This window comes from Siphateles boraxobius, unplaced genomic scaffold (genome assembly GCF_051911475.1).
Source record: "Siphateles boraxobius isolate OS27281-9 unplaced genomic scaffold, OSU_SipBor_1 7, whole genome shotgun sequence".
Taxonomy (NCBI): domain Eukaryota; kingdom Metazoa; phylum Chordata; class Actinopteri; order Cypriniformes; family Leuciscidae; genus Siphateles; species Siphateles boraxobius.
The window spans coordinates 18,391,122-18,408,855 of NW_027509197.1; the positions used below are offsets into that span (position 1 = coordinate 18,391,122).

Here is a 17,734-nt window from a genome sequence, read left to right on the forward strand (position 1 = left end):
GGCATCAAGTTGTGGAAGTGTGCAAGTTAAAGGAAAGAGACAATCTTGTTCATGAAACTATATGAAATATAAGCTGCTAATGCTTACTGCATTAAACATAATGCTCTCCCTTGAGCATGCAAAGGTCAAACCCATTTAATTTCTTGTTCTCTTAGCAGTACTTATATTGAATGTTCAGTCATAAAAAAGGATATTCTTCTTAGCATGACTCACAGCAGCCTAGTAAAATGATTTTAAGCTTCTAATGCATTACAATAAGTAAAAATAAGTAAGGACAAATCAAAATTTTATATAAAGACTAATTTATTTATATCTTCCAAATATAAAGGTTTTTAAAAACTACCCCAAAAATACAGTTTGAACAGTACATTCCAATTGCTTTTTGAAATCAAAACTTGTGTGTAAGGCAATGATTCCAAAAGTGCATAGTTATTTAAAAAATGATGTTGAGTTCAGATGATGGTCATTTTATAATTACCTAATTTGCAAGTATCAACATAGCATTTGCTTGGAGAGACAGTGGAGATCTTCAGTGGAGATCTCCAGCAGTGTGACCAAAAAGAACAATTAAGATTCTTCCTTCCAAGCAGTAAAAACACATAATAAGGGTACTGCAGTAGGAGCAGACTTTACTAAATGGAACTAAACTGTCATGAATCTGTCTCATAACTACAAAGATTTGTTGATATGTTTTTATCAAAATATTTCCACAAACAAACCATGTGATTAAAACGGAACAACATTCTTAAAACATTTTTTAAAAAAGCTATTTTGCCCTGGACATTTACACTGGGTTTCATACAAACCCATACACACATTCAAAATAACAAACAATTAAAATATTAAAGAAACTGATTGTAGCACCAGCACGAAACAAAGAAACTTGTTCTGCTTTTTTCTTATGTGGAAAATACTACTTCAAGGTTTTCTTTGGATCAAATCCTCTGGCAGGGTCCAGTGCAGGCATCTTGGCCGTGGTGAAGCTTCTAGTTTTAGGTGTTATTTCATCTAAATGTCGTCAGTGGTTAGCTTACAGTCTTCATTAGTTTCTATGTTTTAACCGCAGAGATGATCCCTTCTTTAACAGGTGCTGTTAAAAAACAAATAATTTTAAGTAACACCTTAATCAATCTTCACACTAATATCACTTTGACATGCAATTTTTTGAAGTAATCTCACCCGCTTTTCCACAGGCCTTTTCACACTCATCTTGTGTATCAAAGCGATTAGGGTTCCCTCCACAACCTCCGTACCAGAAGCGAGTACAGTTTCCACTAAGTGGGTCATAATGCCATTTAAGCACAAATTTAGCACAGGAACCTTCTTCTTTTGGTAGCTTGCAGATATCCACACTGGAGTGCAAGGCAGCTGTTAGAAAGCGTAGTGAGAAAAGTGACAGAATTTAATACAATATCTAATTATTTGCAAAAGCCTTTCAGATATACTGGATTTTAGTGAGGTTTCGGAAGATTAGCATGTTTGTTTTGTTAACTAGATGGCATCAAGGGTTGTCCTCTGTGGACACTGGCATTTAACATGTTATGTCATCTGCAACATAGTTTCTTGAAACATTGTACTTTGCCCTAAAATTAGCTATAGCTATACAGACCTTTCACTTCACTTGATACATTTACACATTTATTTAACCGTATTCTTTCCAGTAAAGTATTTTTCATTAAGGAATGTGCGTCAGTTAACAAGTAGGAGGTGTTGTCTTAACATTTTGGCAAGAAGGCTAGTTGTTAACCTTCACATGGGCCATATTTTACACATTATCCATGAACCCCATTTCTTGTGTAAATCAATGTACATGCATCAGTGATTACTACAAATAATCAGATCTCTTCTGAATTGCAAATGTATTACTCCTAGCACATTTTTAATAAAGTGGTCCTATAACAGAATTTTGAACACTTCATCACTCTTGAAAAAGGTTCAAGTGGTTTTTAGAGGTTACTGTATCCAGTGGACTGACCTGGAGCTGGTGCTGGGGGGAGAACATCTTTGACATGCTTGTCACTTGCTTTATACTCAGCCACTGTGGTATTAAGAAAAAAATAATAATTAAACAACAATTTTCCTATCTTTCATTTTATTGTACTTCCTTTTAAGAGTGCTAGTAGCCACGAGGGAACGTCTCTAGGCTAGTAATACAGTTATTCTTGGTCAGTGCTGGAGAGTTACTGGGTGAATCATACAATAATATCTGAGTAAGGCACTGCATTTAGTGTACTGTAAATGATTTAGATTAAATAAATAATCTAATTGACAAGTAGTCTAATTTTGTAGCAAGAGTTTGAACTAATTTCATCCTCTTTTGGGATTTAAGCGTTTTAAGACTTTGACATGTGTCATGCAACCTGTAAACTGCTTTTATAGACTGATTTTATTCATTCATAATTTTTCATGAAGTCCTCTAATAACAGGGCAAATCGAATGCTGCAGAGTTCCTGGTCAAGGGGTCAAAGGGCGCACATACCTGTCTTCATGCAGTGTTTGAGGCAATCAGCCTCAGTCTCAAATCTATTGTCATTTCCTCCACAACCTCCATACCAGAACTGTGTACAGAATCCATTCTTTCTGTCAAAGTACCACCTAGCTTGGTAATCTTTGCATGGCAGTCCAGTGTCAAAGTCAAGTGAGCATGGGTCCATAAAATTGTTAACTGAAACATGCAAACACAGAGACAAACAAAGAGGGATTATCATGAAAGAGGAAAGACAAAGACAGTTAGTGTTGTCAGTAAAATTAACATATAGTCGGTAAATATTAGGTGATTGTTATAGCTCATATGGGATTAGATAATTATTTGAATGGGTTAGCAAAATCAGGAATATGCAAAAAATGTGTCATTTTCAAATCAAAGCATGATTTCAAACTGTATTAATGTCTAAGCTTGTAGTATGTTACACTTGAAAAGGCCACCAAAAGACATACAGTTTTCTATTTACAGACTAGACATCTTTGCTCAAAATAGGAGTAAGTTTAGTGCATTCACTTTGGTATTTTCAGCACTGTTGATCCAAAAGCACTTTAAAGCACATATACTGCCATTTCCAGTTCATTTGATTTATATGCTGTAAAAGTGCCATCTGCAGGTAATTAGTGTGATGTCAGTCTCATTAACTGTGTAACTCTGTCATTAACTGTGGCCATCTCACAAATGTCTGCTTCATAACCCCCATAGAGTAAACATGCCTTTTATGTGAAACAATCAGTTTTTTCCTTCAGAGTAAGTATTGAACTTTGTTAGTGGGTTATCAAGTCAAATGATGTGTAGTTCAATATAATCTAGGTTCGTTTTTTTTTTTAGATGCATTTATGTTAAAAGTCAAACTGCCCTGAATGAAAAGGGGTTCCCTATTACCAACTTACACTCACCTAAAGGATTATTAGGAACACCATACTAAGACTGTGTTTGACCCCCTTTCAACTTCAGAATTGCCTTAATTCTATGTGGCATTGATTCAACAAGGTGCTGATAGCATTCTTTAGAATTGTTGGCCCATATTGATAGGATAGCATTTTGCAGTTGATGGAGATTTGTGGGATGCACATCCACGAAGCTCCCGTTCCACCACATCCCAAAAATGCTCTATTGGGTTGAGATCTGGTGACCGTGGGGGCCATTTTAGTACAGTGAACTCATTGTCATGTTCAAGAAACCAATTTGAAATGATTCGAGCTTTGTGACATGGTGCATTATCCTGCTGGAAGTAGCCATCAGAGGATGGGTACATGGTGGCCATAAAGGGATGGACATGGCCAGAAACAATGCTCAGGTAGGCTGTGGCATTTAAACGATGCCCAATTGGCACTAAGGGGCCTAAAGTGTGCCAAGAAAACATCCCCCACACCATTACACCACCACCACCAGCCTGCACAGTGGTAACAAGGCATGATGGATCCATGTTCTCATTCTGTTTACGCCAAATTCTGACTCTACCACCTGAATATCTCAACAGAAATCGAGACTCATCAGACCAGGCAACAATTTTTCCAGTCTTCAACTGTCCAATTTTGGTGAGCTCTTGCAAATTGTAGTCTCTTTTTCCTATTTGTAGTGGAGATGAGTGGTACCCGGTGGGGTCTTCTGCTGTTGTAGCCCATCCGCCTCAAGGTTGTGTTTGTTGTGGCTTCACAAATGCTTTGCTGCATACCTCGGTTGTAACGAGTGGTTATTTCAGTCAAAGTTGCTCTTCTATCAGCTTGAATCAGTCGGCCCATTCTCCTCTGACCTCTAGCATCAACAAGGCATTTTCGCCCACAGGACTGCCGCATACTGGATGTTTTTCCCTTTTCACACCATTCTTTGTAAACCCTAGAAATGGTTGTGCGTGAAAATCCCAGTAACTGAGCAGATTGTAAAATACTCAGACTGGCCCGTCTGACACCAACAACCATGCCACGCTCAAAATTGCTTAAATCACCTTTCTTTTCCATTCTGACATTCAGTTTGGAGTTCAGGAGATTGTCTTGACCAGGACCACACCCCTAAATGCATTGAAGCAACTGCCATGTGATTGGTTGATTAGATAATTGCATTAATGAGAAATTGAACAGGTGTTCCTAATACTCCTTTAGGTGAGTGTATAAGACAATGATCTTCTTGCTTTGCTATGTCAAATACCTCCATCAGAACAGAATGCAGAAATCATTTATAGTACAGATCCTTTAATACTGTTTAGCATGCTGGTTTCTAAGCTGTTCTGACTTTTAAAAAGTTTAACTGTTCTTTCATCTTTTAAACAATCAGTTCAAAAACTAATATTGTATATGCAGACATGTCATTGTTGATCTTGCACAAGCCTGACATACAAGAAACCTCTAATGCCATGATTATTTTTAATCGGTGATTTTTACCCACAATGCTGCTTTGATGTATAATTTAAACAATTTATGCTGATGCATGTGCTGTTTGTTTGTGGATAGGAATCACAAAAAAAAATTTAAATTTTACATATTAGGCTATATTGGACATGCAAAAATAGATTCCATTATACAGTGGAATTGATCGTCTGCATCACTTACATATTTCTGGTTTACTTAAGGGTGCAGAGGACACCATCCCCACTACTTCACTCGGAGCAAGAACCATCTGTTCTGCCGTTTCTGTTCAAAATGACCAATATGAAATTCATTTGATCTCACAGAGATCATTGTTTTCAGCCAACAATAATGCATTCACATTTAAACTCTGAACTATATAACAGTAATAAAGCAAGGGCCATCAAAATCAATGAAGCAGAATACACTAAGAATGAATCCCTTGATAGTAATTGTTTTATACAAACCGATTCCGATTACAAAAGCTGAAAAAGCCTATTTCTTATATTTTATAGAGAAAATACTTTATGCTGCTTACTAATTTCTGGTTTACTTAAGGGTGCAGAGGGTCCAATCTCCATCACTTCACTTGGAGTAATAACCTTCTGTTCTGCTGATTCTATTAAGAAGAAAGCTGAAGTTAACTAACTCCAGCAGGGATCTCAGTTTACAGTACTCATAAATACTTTCATACGTATCAAACTCTGAACAATGTACATGGCAAGGTCTATGAAATACAGTATTCTTACCACTTTTTATGTTATATCATATTCAGAAAAAAAAACTGTATTCTTCTAATCTGTCACTTACTAATTTCTGGATTACTCAAAGGTGCAGTGGACATCAACCCAATCATTTCACTGGCATTAAGACTTTTCTGTTCTGCTGATTCTGTTAAAAAGGACAAATTTGAGGTGTACTAGATATTCCAGCGCTCAGTTTTCTGGCAAGCATTCATAGGGTGAATTAAAAAACACACATTAACCTCTTTGCTCCTTAGGTTATACTAATAAAAGATAAAAAAATCTATTGAGCAAATTCTCTGTCACTTACTTGTTTCTGGTTTACTCAGGGATGCAGTGGGCACAATCCCCATCACATCACTTACAGTAAGGACCTTCGGATGTGCTGATTCTGTTTTAAAAAATGATTATGAGGTTAATGGCATCCTGCAGAGCCCAACATTAAAAGAACAGTTCACAAAGAATGTATTTACATCAACGATTCACTCTACTGACGTTGGGAACCTGTGTGCTTTTTCATGATAAGGGAACATTAAATATACTATTTAGCAAGATATCTAGTCTGCTTTTTTAATAAGAAAAATAGCAATAAATAAGAACTAGGGCTGACCAACCCCCCAAAAAGCTCTAAAAAGTAAAAGTCAAAGACACCCAGTAAGTTTTTGATAAACAGACCATAAGTTGCTATTCACTGAAAATGTTATCTTCAGCACAGGTTGCAAATCTCCTTCACTAACCAAATAAGGTTTAAGAGCAGTTTCTTCTCCTTTTGTGGAGTTAAGCACACTGGAAAACTCTATATCATCTATCATAAATCTACCACAATTAATCTGCAGCAGAATTTCTGTATAACGATTGAAATGATTGCCTCACTGTTCTATACACAGTATCTATAAATTTAGCTAAATAACTTCTTTTGTGTTCCACTGATATATATATATATATATAGGGGAGCAGATTATAATTTTGTTAATGACATTTAAAGCATACCTTTTCATGTCATTAGTACAACTACATGACAGAACGCATGACAGCTTTAATTCATGATCACACAAATAGTAATTTATATGAAAAACATGATGAGCTTACTTGTGGGTACAATGCCTTTGTAGGTGCTGGCAACATGACCATTGACAGTGTGAGTGTTGACCACTACGTGATAGGTTTGGGCTGCTTCCAGCTCAGTAATGGAGAGATGGCTACCGGTCACATTTTTCCTCAGTACCAGACTATGATCCTTCAGACGAGTCACAGTAACCTCATGGGTTGCCTTTGAATCGCCACTCAACCACTGTAGGGAGAATCCGCTGGAGGTGACGTTAACCAGATGCAGTTCCTCCATACCTGTTTTTGGACAAACACATTCTCATAATGTGACATGACTTAAACCCTAAACATTGTTTTATAAACAAATTCACACAACCTACAGCGTTCTGTCAGTACCTTTATGTTTTGTATCATGAACCTCCTGCTGTCCATAATACTTCTGGTGTTTCCTGGAAAAAGACATCATAGCGATATACACACAATATATTGACAAACTCAGTATGAACATGAATTGAATGAATTAGCAACTCATATAGTACTGTATGTCTTCTGAGTCTGTCTGTCTGTCTATGCAGGAGCAACATCAAATGCGTACATGTGCAGTTTACAGGGAACTTTGCTCATAAATCTACTCACTCCTCTGTTTGTGGTAAAGTGAATGGGACTTTGTGTGGTTGGTCACTCTGATACCACTGGCACTTCTTAGAGACTTCAGGCGACAGGTAGAAAGCATTTTCAACTATATATAAAGAATAAAGAAACTGTTAGTGACAGTTCCCGGAGAAAAACCTGGTACGAAATGACAGGCTAATAAATCATTGGGTATTTTTAGGCAACTTTCCTAAACATTTTGAGAACGTTAAATGATAACTTACGGCCGAGGTACTTGGGCAACAGTCTGGCAAATGTCTGAATATGGTCATCATAGAAGCCTGAAGGTCTATCCACCCTCTTAAAGAAAACATCTGAAGGCTCGCTTGCCACTTGGGCCAGGACACGGACATCACCTGAACCAAACAGCTTTCCAACTGCCATCACCACTATGAAGTACCCTTTGCATTTAACCTCAGTAGCAGCACTTATTATCCTCTCCTCGTGTAGTTCAACTGGTCCAGTCACCAACAGAACTAATACCTTCAAGTGGCGGGAATGTGGTGCCTTCTCAAACACATGCTCAACAGTGCCTTCAAGAGCAGCTGCAAGGGCACGTCCTCCTTCCAGCTGGTGCACCCTATCCTGTAAGAAGCTTCGGACACTGTTTGGTGAGTTGTGGTCTGTCAAACCGAAGGCCACCCTGATGGGAATGCCACTGCCATTGTGCAAGTATTCATAAGGTGCATGCTGGACAAGTGCCACTCGAGCATGATGGGTAGTGATGGTTGGTTCAGGGGACATCTCTAGCTGCTCTATCATTAGAGCCACATATTGCTTTATCTCAAAGAAGACGGAAGGCCAGGTGCTCTCTGAGCTATCGAGAATGAAGGCCATGTCGATGTCCAAGTCAGTGGTGGGATCCCTCCGGCCTCGGAGTCCACGTGGAGGAATATAATCACAGATCTGATCCGGGGCACAGAAGTCTAAAATAATTGTGATAGATAAAATATTTCATTCAAACATTTTCTTTTGCTACTGTTTTGCCATTTTAAAAAGTTTAATAAATTAGTTTGGTGGATTTCTTTAATGCTGAACAGTTGTACACATGATAACACAGTTTTACCCAGGCAGATATGGCACGTCATGATCTTCTTGATTACATTGTTGTATTCAGCACTTCCAGGCGAGGGTAGGACAATAGTCTGGGCTAACGCAGTGTTGTTAAGCTGAAACAGAGTGATTGTAACATAATGATATGCTTTCATTTACACCAAACATTTAATCAGAACATCGGTTATGTCAAGTTTTCACTTTCACTGTTGCACTAAAACACTTATTAAACCTGTCAGGTAAAGTGTATATAGGTAGAGCTAATTACAGTTAATTCGTCCAAGAGGTTTACATTTCCCAGCATTTCCCATTTCATAACTTCAAACACTACAAAATGATGTAAGCTGCAATCTGATTTGGAAATTAGCTCACTGAAGATGTGAAGTTACTTGGCATTTTTTTACAATCACAGTTGTTGTGCCTATGACACATTTTAAGCTGAACTAAGTATTAAGGCAGAGACCAACACCAAAGTAAAGTTACACAATATATGCATAAAGAGATATTATAGAGCTTATATACTGGGGCAATGAAACAACTACTGTCACGATGGCCCAACATTGTATGGCTGCTACACTTTCTGAACAGTATTGTAATGTGTAAAGACAAAGGTCATTCACACAAGGACAGCTGATGAAGCCACTTAGATGAGTGATGAAACATACTGGATGAATGAGTACATTAACCAACACTAATGGAAATGGAATGAAACTAGTTCTTATTCTTACAGATATTTGCCCTTCTGCTGCTCATACCTGCAAGCTTCTTGTGAGTTGAGGATCTTCACGGTTAAGAAGGAATACAGAGGAGATTCCTGCATCGTAGAGGCGCAGCGCAGCGGCACTGAATTCTTGTGTTACTGTTACACGACCGTTGACAAAGAAAACAGCGACCTTACGCACAAGGAAGCCACTGCGAACTCTCTTGAATGTGTTCTGTGCAATGAAGTTCATGGCTGTATCCAAGCTGCGCTGCTTACGGGTTTGCTGAGCCTGGAGCCCCTGAACTCGCTCAACAAGTGTTCGCTTCTTCTGGCTCTCTCCAAAGCGTATCTCAGTAGTCACCTCATTGTTGTAGAGCGCTAGAGCAACACGGGCACCTCGGGGACAGTTGCTCTCAGCAATAGTGATGTCACTGACCAAGCGGAGAACAGTGTCGCGCATGTTGTTGAAAGCAGAGCGTGATACACCATCTGATGAATCCAGGGCAAAGGCCAACTCAGTGGGGTATAGGGGACATTCCTGAGCACCTGAGGAATTAAATATTCAAAAGCTGAACTGGAAGTATTACGTAATGAGTGTTTGAAACTCTTACTGCACAGTGGAAATGCAGAAGAGATTGTTCACTCTTCACTTACCATAGCAGCAAGCTAAAAAAAGAAAGAAAATGAAAGAAAGATTTCAAAACATTAAAGTATAACTATCAGAAAGTCTACAAAAGTATAACTCAAACTATAAGAAAGGGAACATAATTAGATCTACACTGGAGAGTCAATATACTTACGACAGTTATCCCTAATTTTCTTGACCAAATCACATTGCTGTAAGGACAAAAATTGTTAATTAATTTTCCAAACATTTAAATAGGAATAAACAATAAAGACACTTATAAAGTGAAAGAAAGGAAAAGTACATACCACAGGACCAACTCCTCTGGGCCCTTTAAGGCCCTGTTGTTGACAACAGAAAAAAAATCAATTGCAAAAAATGATGAAGAGAGAAAAACTTTCTCAACAGCTGAACACAGCTGGGTAGAGCGATCTGGATTTAATTCACAGAGCATTTTTGTGAGCCAAACTAATGTCTGTCACCAGTAAAACAAATAACATGATCAACAGCTTGAGTAAATCAAAGCAAAGAAAATTGCACACTTTGTAAGAGAGAACAGCTAGTGTTTCATGCCTCGACTGAGACACATTGTTAATTCAGTCAACATTCCTGTATTTAAAGATTTGAAGCAGGATTTTTTTGAAAACGTCAAAGAAGTCCATATAATATAACAATATTTTGCTTACATAGGGCCCTGGGTATCCACTATCTCCCTTTTGACCAGGACCACCACGTTCTCCTGACGTACCCTACAAAACATATTATCTGTCATTACCAGCAATATGGAAGTAATGACCTCATAAAAACAGTTCAATCAAGATTACTCACCCTCTGGCCATTGTTGCCTCTAAGTCCAAGTCTACCTTTTGAACCAGGGTCACCTGCCTCACCCTTTCAATCGATTCAGATTTAACATCTAGTTACTTCTTTTGTTTTGCACTAGTATAAAAACTACAGTATATGTTGTAAAACATTCAAGGCTGCAGACAACTCCAGTAATATCACCTTTGGACCAGGGAAACCAGGGAAACCTTCATCACCCTAAAACAACATTAAATTGTGTTTAGTGTAAAATACATTTTGAGTAAATAGTACTTAAGGACTATTCTAAAAAAATATATTATACAGAAACACACACTCACCTTTCTTCCTTTAGGACCAAGTACACCAAACCCATCTGGTCCATCCCCACCCTGTATAGACAGGAAATCTCCTTAGTTTTACTCTAATTTGTATTTGAATTTAACTACCCATCTAGACTAATCTGCTAATATACAGTAGATGGGGCTGATGAATGAACATTGTGCTATATGTTTTAATGTTTATAAATATTCTATCTATTCATCAATATCTCATATAATAATGGTGATGGTTATTATTTGTTATTATAGCTACAATGTATAACATGTATTTGATATGACTGCTGCAGGTTGTGACTCCTCACTTACAGGCTCCCCACGGAGTCCCTGGGGTCCAACAACACCTTTAAGTCCTGGGTCCCCTGGTTCACCCTTTAGAGTGAAAGCGAAAAAAGTGAATCATAATTTTATAAAAAATAAAGTACAAAAGGTGCAATGGTGGCACACAAAGCAGTTAAGATAGAATGAAATGTAACAGCTGAAAGAGCACCCTACTACTCACACTAATGCAGTTAAAAGAAAAAGTGAGTTAATTTCCTCTGCCCAAATTGTACAAATACAAACTCCCCAGAAACTTTGCTTTAGGTCGATAGTGAGATGTTTTCTTTAATAACTTTATTAAGCTTGCCAATGGTAACTGAAGTAAGAGAGTGTAACTGCCTGGCAAAGGAATTGCTAATGCTAAAGATGACCAGTACCTTGCGGCCAACAGCACCTCTTCTACCCTTTTCTCCAGCAGGTCCTGGCAGTCCTCCTGGCCCCTAAAAATAAATATAAAACAAGATGAATGGTTTCCTCATACAAAGCAGGAGATTTATTCTTTTCATTTGTTAAGTAATAAACTAAAACTCTTTTTTTAGTGCAAGTATAAAGTTATTAAACCTTTTGTCTGCACCCAAATTCACAATCCTTGTTTCAATCACTTTTTTTTAGTAGCAGAGAAAACAAGGAAAAGAACATGCTTAAACTTATTCTCTTACCCTGGGACCCGGGTTTCCATCCTCTCCTCTAATACCAGGTGCTCCTATTGGTCCAGCGGGACCCTAAAATAAGTACAGATACATAATATTTATATTATCAATAATATATTTTCTATTTAATAAAAAACTGCAGGACATCCATGCAAATTTGCATGAAAAATAAATGTTTGTGGTAAATAAAAAGATTGTAAACCATTATGTTTGCATGTATAAAATGTCATGGGTCTTTTGTTTTACACAGCTGCTTTTTACAATTTATTAATTTACCCGAGGTCCTCCAATTCCTGTCTCTCCTGCTAAACCATCACTTCCGGGCCTTCCAGCAGCACCCTATAGATGCAACAGGGCCATCAAAAACAAAACAAATAAATTCAATAAAAAACAACAATTGGATTACTATGGGAGTGTTAAAATAATGTTTATTTCCATTAATGGCATGGAATAGCTCATGTCTACTCACAGCTTGACCGGGAGGCCCCCTTCTACCATCAGAGCCCTTTTTCAAAAGAGAAGATGAATAATATTATGAACAAAACATCTGTCACTCACCATTTCATGGTCTGTTACAAAACATCTAAAATCAAATCATATTGCCATAGATAACAGGGCTTAAACTTGAGGTAACAAGTACTATTTTGAATGGTTATTAACAGTGTTGGGAGTAACGCGTTACAAAAGTAATTCATTACAGTAACATATTATTTTTTGCTGTAACGCAGTAGTGTAAGGCATTACTAATCAATTTTCAGTAATATTTTACTATATTACATGTTCAGTTACGCTTGCGTTACAACACACTTTTAGTTTTAATTGTAAAAAAAACAACAACAAAAAACACCAAGACCGCGAGACATTAACGAATGAAAAATGCAAGTAGGCTAAGTTACCTGTTCGTGGTCAGTCAATAGCCGCGTGTGGTGTACAAGTTTGTAAATAAAGACTAAATGGCAGCGTCTGATATATTTTTTATAGCGATTTATTTTTTACAGGAGTGCCGTGAGGCATAATTTCGGCCTCTGTGCTCGCGCTGGCCAGTGGAAAAGCGGCTAATGGGTGAAGATGGAATGAAGAAGACTGTACATTCGCGAGATGGACGTATGCGCATTAGGCTACTCCATTTATTCTGTGTTTTCTTTCTAAACAGTTAGGCCATGTTTAGGTAGTATTTTTCTTGTTTTCATCACGCAATCATTTTTGATGCGGTGGTGACGTGGTACGTAACATGATGTAAGGAAAGCAACTAAAAGCTGTCACAAAGAACCGGCAAAAGCAATGATTATGAATATGTCAAATATAGCAAGGAGACATTTTAATTGTTTATTAATAAAGATGAAGTTGACGTTGCTGACTCGCGATCTTCGCAGTACTGAATGCGCCAGAGAGAAATGCACATTCATACAGATAAGCAGAGAGCAGTCCTTTTTCTTTCATTTTGAATCGTTCTATTTACAAGTAGACATTTCAATATATATATTTTTTTCAGGTCTGTGAGGTAGGCTAGGCTACATTATAGCCTACGCTGAGTTTCGGTTAATTTATGAGACGCGCTCCAGTTCACGCGCAGGCGCCTCCGTGTCGCGATTATTAATTGTCTGCTATATTTACTTCTTATTTATTAAATCCAGGCAATTGGTTGATGAAACATTGATTAAAATTAAGATACAATTAGTAAAAATCGAAATTCACTTTAAATAAATTTGTGTCTTCTGTCTGAGGTCTCTGTTTGAGGTTTGCAAGTTTTAAAACAGTATTTTAGTGCCGCTTCAGAGCGGGCGCATGCGTAACGGAGAACTGTCATGTAGCCTACATTAGTTTTTACGAATAAACGCGAACACGAAAAATAAAATAAAATGAATATTTAATGTTCTGTGGAGAGCCAACCCTTCTTCATCCGGTGGGTAGTATTACTTTTGATTTGCGCATGCAGTGTAATTCACAGAATTACAAAAAAATATTTTGCCTCCTAAAAGTAAACTATTTTTTTTGTCATGCATGAGTATTTCCCTCATATTAAATATGAAACGCATGTGTAGACTGATATTTTACTAATGTCTGGACTCTTTTAAGGGGGTATCCTATGGATAAACAGACGTTTCAATATATTGGTATTAAATGCATTTTCGGAGAATTTATATTTCAAGTTTTGACTTCAAATATCACGTCCAAAACGCTGGAATTCCCCAATTTTAAATAATTTATCCTCAACTAGTTTTGTGGTGTAGGTCTAAGTAATTTATAATGTTAACTTCAAAATTGAAATAATACTACGGTAATAGTAATTTAAAGATGTGGTAGCATTGGATCTGGACGGGAAGGATAACTCTTGGAGTTGGAAGGGGTGTGTAGCGATTCTGCAGGTTTGTGGATCTGAGTGTCGCGATTTCGGTTTCACGTCGCATATTGTTACAGCCTTAGAATGTTAAGTTCTACTACTGTTAAGCTATTTTGGTGAAAGTAACTCAAAAGTAATACAGGAGTAATGTAATGCATTACAATTCTGAGACAGTAATATTGTAAGGTAATGAATTACTTTTAAATTACAGTAACAAGTAATGTATAATGTATTACAGTTTGGAAGTAACTTGCACAACACTGTTTATTAAAACCAAATTAGAAATTTCAATTAGTTTATCTCATAATAGTGTACAAATTTCTTTAGAATGTTTAGGTTCTAAACATTTGATCGAGCTAAGGGGTTTTAAGAGAAGATTTATGAACCGGTTAAGTTAGAAAAAACATTCCCTTTAGTTGAGAAAGCATACCCGTCTGCCTGGTTCACCAGGACCTCCTTTAGTTCCATCCACTCCTGGCTCTCCCTAAAGAAAACACATCAATGAACTCCAAAGATTGCATTGCAGTTGTGCATTTTATTCACAAAGTACAAACAAACCTTTTATAGTCCACACTGAAAAAATATTCAGAAGTCTTACAGAGCTTGACCATAACCAGAAACTAAAATAACATGTTATGAGAAATAATTGATATAACAACTTATATGACTTTTAAATTAGATGATTAGGGTAGAACTATAAATTAAGCTGAGATGAAGCTTGTTACTTTACAATATAGATGCATGAACATTTTCTATGGTCCTGACCACTGACCATGCACAATCAAATAAATTTAAAATCCACCAAAATGACTGATTAACTAAGTTTAAAAAAATTTACAATACCGCTGGGCCAGCATCGCCTGGGTCACCTTTTGGTCCCCTCTGGTTGTTGTCTCTTCCAGGGGTGCCCTATAACAACAACGGCAACATCAAATTCTCTTATTGAATGAAGACTAAGTCATTCTAAATGACGACAAATTCTTTAGTAATTAAGAGAGAGGACATATCTGACTATTTATATAACATACTGGATCACCACGTATTCCAGTCTGACCAACATCTCCTGCCTGGCCTTTGGCCCCTTTAGGCCCCTAGAAACACACAAAAAGATTAGATAAACTCTATTTTATTTATTTATTTATTTTAAATTTGTTCCATTTGACTCCACGACTATATTCTACATGACTTACCCTTTGGCCAGGGTTTCCTCTATCTCCGGGAGGCCCAACAACACCACTTGTTCCCTGAAAGACAACAACACATTTTAACTGGCATTCACTGAGAACACTGACTGCAAACCATTGTACAACAGATCATTGATAAAATGTTTCTGGAAAAAATAGCATTAAACATGTTTGCTAGACAACAGCTGACCTCTTCTCCATTGATTCCATCTAAACCAATCTCTCCAATTTCACCCTTAAAGAAAACAAATGTTATCAATTAAACATTTTTTTAATATGATAAAATGTAAATGTTATATTACAGTAATATATAATTTATAATTATTATTCACTATGTTATACAGTATACATTATGTATTTATATATATTTTTTTTCTTTCAAATTTAACACAAGTAATATATTAAAGTTTTTACCTTTTCACCATTGTATCCTCGAGATCCCTAAAAACAACAACATTGGATTAGTCAATCAATATGTTTTAGCCATAATCTGCTTTCTTAAAAAGTGAGATTTACTTGAAATACACTTACTTTAACACCTCTTTGACCTGGACATCCTTGGAATCCTTGAGTTCCATTTAAACCAGGTGGACCTCTCTCTCCCTGTGAAAATATGGATTATCACAATCATGAGAAAAAACATAACACATGCACAAACATTGTATTTTTGACAAAATGTTGCCTTCTAATTAAACGATGCACGTGGATTTAATGACAATGGCAAAGTTTAAGGTTGCTGATAGAAGATATGGGTTAGGTAGATGATTCATTTTATTTATGAGCAAATACATTAAATAAATAGAAGTAACAACAGTGTTATGGTTTAAATTAATACATTATCACATTATTTGTAATCTGATTAAATAACATGCATAACTTATAACATGTTACCCTAACACTGTAAAAAGGTATGTATAGGATCTGTCTATTTATTAGTGCATGCTGGAAAAAAGATTTAACTGTAGTAAGAAACTGGGCATTTAGAATCATGTGAGAAGCTAGATCTAGAACTAGGAATCACAGCCTTTGAAATCATTTTAGAAATTCATGGTAGTTAATGAATACATGCTCACCGGACCACCTTCATCACCAGGATGTCCACTGAAGCCCGGACCACCAGATTGACCCTATAGACAATCACACATGGAAACGTGGACGTGAGTCATCACTGAATTTCAGAATTTGAAATTGTTCTTGCCTAAAATATGTTGTTTCTTAGAAGAAAAATGTATTTGACCTTTGGTCCAGGAACACCAACAGCTCCTCTGTCCCCTCTCTGGCCATTACACTTGCATGGAACAGAACAGCATTCCCGCTCAGCAATGTTATCCTTAAAAAGAGAATTTATTTTTTCAACCATAATCATATTAGACAAACATATTTATCTATTTTTGTATTTGAGGTAGGTCATCCCTTAGTTTGCTTATTTGACTGAGCAATGAGGACAGTTCTTACCAGTTCTTCTAGAAGCTCATAATCCAAGTCCATGAGGTTGACACGCAGAGGTCGTGTGTACCTGAAGCCACGGCCAAATTCCAAGAGAACTGCCTCTTCAAATCGTGGCACTCTCTCCAGTGCAACAAGAATGAAACTACTAACACCTTAAAGAAAGAAAGAAAAGCAAAATTAAAATGTGTGTGTTAACATATTGTGAGATGTATAAATCATCAACAACAAAAGTATCGGAGAATAAATGAATAAATAAACTGATACAACAATAATTAATAAAGAAACTGATTGTATTGTTACAACCAATTGATATTTGATTGTGAATTAATGCAGTTCATAAGACATTTTCATATGTATAATCAGGATTATGCTTACCAGCTAAACGCATCAATTCAACTTGCTCTTTCAGAATGTTGTACTGGACATCTAATCCATCAGTTAAGTGGATCACAACCTTTATGAGTGTAAAACCACATTTAATAGAATTTATAGCAGATATATTTTTTTTATAAATATACAGAGATAGTAAATACAATATGGTTAGATTTTGAGGTTAAAGCTTTGCCCTGAAAGAAAATGATGTACCTTGATACTGTCTGAAGGCTGATTCTTCAATCTATCAGCATAAGCCTTGATTGTGGCACCATTCAGAACAAAAGGTCCACGATTTCGGAGGGCCTTGAAGGGCTCAAGAAGCTCTGTGTATCTGTTGGTGAAGTCAAGCTGAACAGGCTCTGAGGCAGAGTCCATCGCTAACATGCCCACTTGTATTGAGGGAACCTGGCCAGAAGTGCAGCTGATGGGCTGCATCTGGGTAATACGTTGGAGAATAGCAGACACCTTTGAATCTAATGATCTCTGAGCAGCAAAAATGTTCTGTGCAGCCACATCAAACCCCACAAGAACATCCAACTTGCATGCTGCCAGGGAGTAGAAAGAGATGGTGATGAATGACAATCAAGAGCAATTCGCTGTCCAAAACACTTAGAGCCAGATTTACT

At 37.0% G+C, this 17,734-nt stretch overlaps 1 protein-coding gene across 1 annotated transcript in view; it reads right to left on the reverse strand.

Annotated features, from left to right (window-relative positions):
* Positions 1-285: 285 nt before the first annotated feature.
* Positions 286-17,734, reverse strand: part of LOC143723374 (collagen alpha-3(VI) chain-like) — a 35,573-nt gene continuing 18,124 nt past the window's right edge. The window contains exons 12-49 of the mRNA XM_077215695.1: positions 17,319-17,653; positions 17,109-17,187; positions 16,740-16,885; positions 16,522-16,614; positions 16,358-16,411; positions 15,816-15,887; positions 15,699-15,725; positions 15,475-15,519; positions 15,291-15,344; positions 15,129-15,191; positions 14,944-15,009; positions 14,531-14,584; positions 12,229-12,264; positions 12,036-12,098; positions 11,769-11,831; positions 11,487-11,549; positions 11,098-11,160; positions 10,792-10,842; positions 10,655-10,690; positions 10,478-10,540; positions 10,336-10,398; positions 9,958-9,990; positions 9,825-9,861; positions 9,679-9,690; positions 9,077-9,570; positions 8,335-8,437; positions 7,493-8,194; positions 7,254-7,356; positions 7,014-7,066; positions 6,660-6,914; positions 5,881-5,961; positions 5,638-5,718; positions 5,366-5,446; positions 5,032-5,112; positions 2,480-2,665; positions 1,976-2,038; positions 1,180-1,368; positions 286-1,090 (exon numbers count right to left, since the gene is read on the reverse strand). Coding sequence (XP_077071810.1) covers positions 1,050-1,090; positions 1,180-1,368; positions 1,976-2,038; positions 2,480-2,665; positions 5,032-5,112; positions 5,366-5,446; positions 5,638-5,718; positions 5,881-5,961; positions 6,660-6,914; positions 7,014-7,066; positions 7,254-7,356; positions 7,493-8,194; positions 8,335-8,437; positions 9,077-9,570; positions 9,679-9,690; positions 9,825-9,861; positions 9,958-9,990; positions 10,336-10,398; positions 10,478-10,540; positions 10,655-10,690; positions 10,792-10,842; positions 11,098-11,160; positions 11,487-11,549; positions 11,769-11,831; positions 12,036-12,098; positions 12,229-12,264; positions 14,531-14,584; positions 14,944-15,009; positions 15,129-15,191; positions 15,291-15,344; positions 15,475-15,519; positions 15,699-15,725; positions 15,816-15,887; positions 16,358-16,411; positions 16,522-16,614; positions 16,740-16,885; positions 17,109-17,187; positions 17,319-17,653 — 4,184 coding nt within the window. The 3' untranslated portion in view covers positions 286-1,049. The remainder of the gene's footprint in view (positions 1,091-1,179; positions 1,369-1,975; positions 2,039-2,479; positions 2,666-5,031; positions 5,113-5,365; positions 5,447-5,637; positions 5,719-5,880; positions 5,962-6,659; positions 6,915-7,013; positions 7,067-7,253; positions 7,357-7,492; positions 8,195-8,334; positions 8,438-9,076; positions 9,571-9,678; positions 9,691-9,824; positions 9,862-9,957; positions 9,991-10,335; positions 10,399-10,477; positions 10,541-10,654; positions 10,691-10,791; positions 10,843-11,097; positions 11,161-11,486; positions 11,550-11,768; positions 11,832-12,035; positions 12,099-12,228; positions 12,265-14,530; positions 14,585-14,943; positions 15,010-15,128; positions 15,192-15,290; positions 15,345-15,474; positions 15,520-15,698; positions 15,726-15,815; positions 15,888-16,357; positions 16,412-16,521; positions 16,615-16,739; positions 16,886-17,108; positions 17,188-17,318; positions 17,654-17,734) is intronic.